This window comes from Marmota monax, unplaced genomic scaffold (assembly GCF_021218885.2).
Source record: "Marmota monax isolate L192 unplaced genomic scaffold, Marmota_monax_Labrador192_F-V1.1 WCK01_AAM20220418_F8-fsc00012, whole genome shotgun sequence".
In the NCBI taxonomy this organism is placed as follows: Eukaryota; Metazoa; Chordata; class Mammalia; order Rodentia; family Sciuridae; genus Marmota; species Marmota monax.
In genome coordinates this window covers 22,514-24,643 of record NW_026695227.1, presented here as the reverse complement: position 1 = coordinate 24,643, position 2,130 = coordinate 22,514, and the positions used below count along the sequence as shown (strand labels likewise).

Genomic DNA, 2,130 nt, shown 5'->3' with positions numbered 1-2,130 from the left:
AGTGCTTAGGAAACGCCATAAACCAGATTGGATTCTTGCTACCTGGTATATATGTATTTTGCAATGATTCTTGCTAGAACACAAATAGCCAGATTAAATTCTTTGGATAAAGCAAAACAATGCAAATAAGTGTTTATTTGCATGTTAGCAAATGAGAATTCAGTGTTTTCTTCATCATCTGCAAAATCTTCCATGTGCAAACTTACACAGTATCTAGATGAAGCTCAGTCGGGCTACTGGACAATTCAGGATTTTCATGAAGAAAGCTCTGAACTGAGCCATTAATAAATATTGGTGTTTGCTGGTTTGGCATATAGGTGAGTTAACATGGACAATATCATTACTCTTTTGAGAGTCAGATATACATAACATTTTTGATGAATGCATGAAGAAATCTTCAGCAGTAATATTAGAAGTTGGGACATTCTCTTACAATGGGTTTTGTCATACAGAGTATGCTTACAGTCATTTTAAGTGTGGAATTAATAATTGGAAATTTAGGAAATGGATTCATAGCAGTGGTGAACTGCATGGACTGGATCAGGAGAAGAAAGATCTCTTCAGTTGAGCAAATCCTCGTTGCTCTGGCAATTTCGAGAATTGGTGTGCTCTGGTTTGCATTGCTAAGTTGGTGGATATTTGTGCTTTACCCAGCTTTATCAGTGCCTGGGAAAATATTTAGAATGGTTTATATATTCTTGAGAGTATGCAATCATTTTGGTGCCTGGTTTGCTACATGCCTAGGTATCTTTTACTTTTTGAAGATAGCCAATTTTTCTAACTCTGTTTTTCTTTACCTAAAGTGGAGAGTTAAAAAGGTAGTTTCAGTAACATTGCTGGTGTCCCTGGTCCTCTTGCTTATAAATTTGGCACTGATGAACACATATATTGATGTCTGGATTGATGGATCTAAAAGAAACACGTCTTATAACTCCAGTTCAAGGAATTATGTATCATTTTACAAAGTTGTTTTATTCACCAATTCTATGTTCATGTTTGTACCCTTCTCTGTGTCCCTGGCAACATTTATTCTGCTAATCATCTCCTTGAGGAAACATCTGAAGAAGATGCAGCACAATGCCAAAGGGTCCAGAGATGCCAGTACCACAGCCCACGTGAAAGCCTTGCAATCTGTGATCGCCTTCCTGCTACTGTATGCCACTTTCTTTCTTTCATTTCTTCTACAAATTTGGACTACTGAATTGATGGAGAAAAGTCCAATCATCTTGTTTTTCTGGGCAACTAAAATTTCTTTTCCTGTAGGCCACTCCTATATTCTGATTCTTGGCAATTGTAAACTGAGACAGGCCTTTCTTTCAGTGCTGTGTTGGCTGAGGTGCAGGTCCAAAGATGTCAGACCTGAATCAGGTCCATAGGCCATTTTGGGATCATCTTGCATGTTCCACAGGAAAATCAGCTCACAAGACATTTTTGTATATTATAAATTGAGGACAGGGGAAGATGGCGGCAAGGGGAGTGCATTGCCCCCGTGTGCTGCTTCACTGTGTGGGAGTATGACAAGTCAGGACGGCTAAAGGATATCTTGTTAGGAATTTCCAGCAATAGTGGGGTGCTCCAGAACCTGGAGGAAGGATTTCCATCGCACGAGGATCAGCTACGGGGACTCAAACGCGAGAGGTTTGTCGCATGGAGGGTAACACTGCTTATTCAGCAAATCGCCCCGCGGCTAGAGTCTGCAGCGCGCTGGGAAACGAGGAGATAGCGACGCAGGGATACAGCGCTGCAGTTTCTGCCAGCCGTGCAAGCACCGTACTCAGGGCTGAATTCTGGGTTCGAGACGGGGGAAGGAAGCGGTCCATCTCGGTTCTCCACACCGGTCAGACCACAGAGGAGGCCAGCAGCCACCATGTTGGAAAGCTGACGTCACCATCCCTGCTTTCGACTGACCGCAGCTCATTCAGCCATAGAACAGGTAATTTCAGGCTGCCATTCGCCTGCGGCTTGCAGACAGATTGCTAGGGTTCAGTGCCTGGGTGCTTCTTAGAACCTGATCTTATTGGAGCGAACACCGAGCGCGGGGCGGCCGAGTTCCGGCTCCCGGAACCGTCCCGGAACCGCCCTGGCCCAGGGCTGCGGAGCCTGCGGAGGCTGCTTCTTGGACCCTGCTCC

General features: G+C 44.4%; 1 protein-coding gene across 1 annotated transcript; it reads left to right on the top strand.

The window, feature by feature from the left end:
* The first annotated feature begins 434 nt into the window (after positions 1 to 434).
* On the top strand, positions 435 to 1,376 carry LOC124087112 (taste receptor type 2 member 14-like). The gene has a single exon (XM_046435835.1). The coding sequence runs from the start codon at positions 435 to 437 to the stop codon at positions 1,374 to 1,376; it is 942 nt and encodes a 313-aa protein (XP_046291791.1).
* Positions 1,377 to 2,130: the final 754 nt, after the last annotated feature.

What these genes read in the sequence shown, in the direction of transcription:
- LOC124087112 (XM_046435835.1), top strand. Translation starts at nt 435, where the DNA reads ATGGGTTTTGTCATACAGAGTATGCTTACAGTCATTTTAAGTGTGGAA.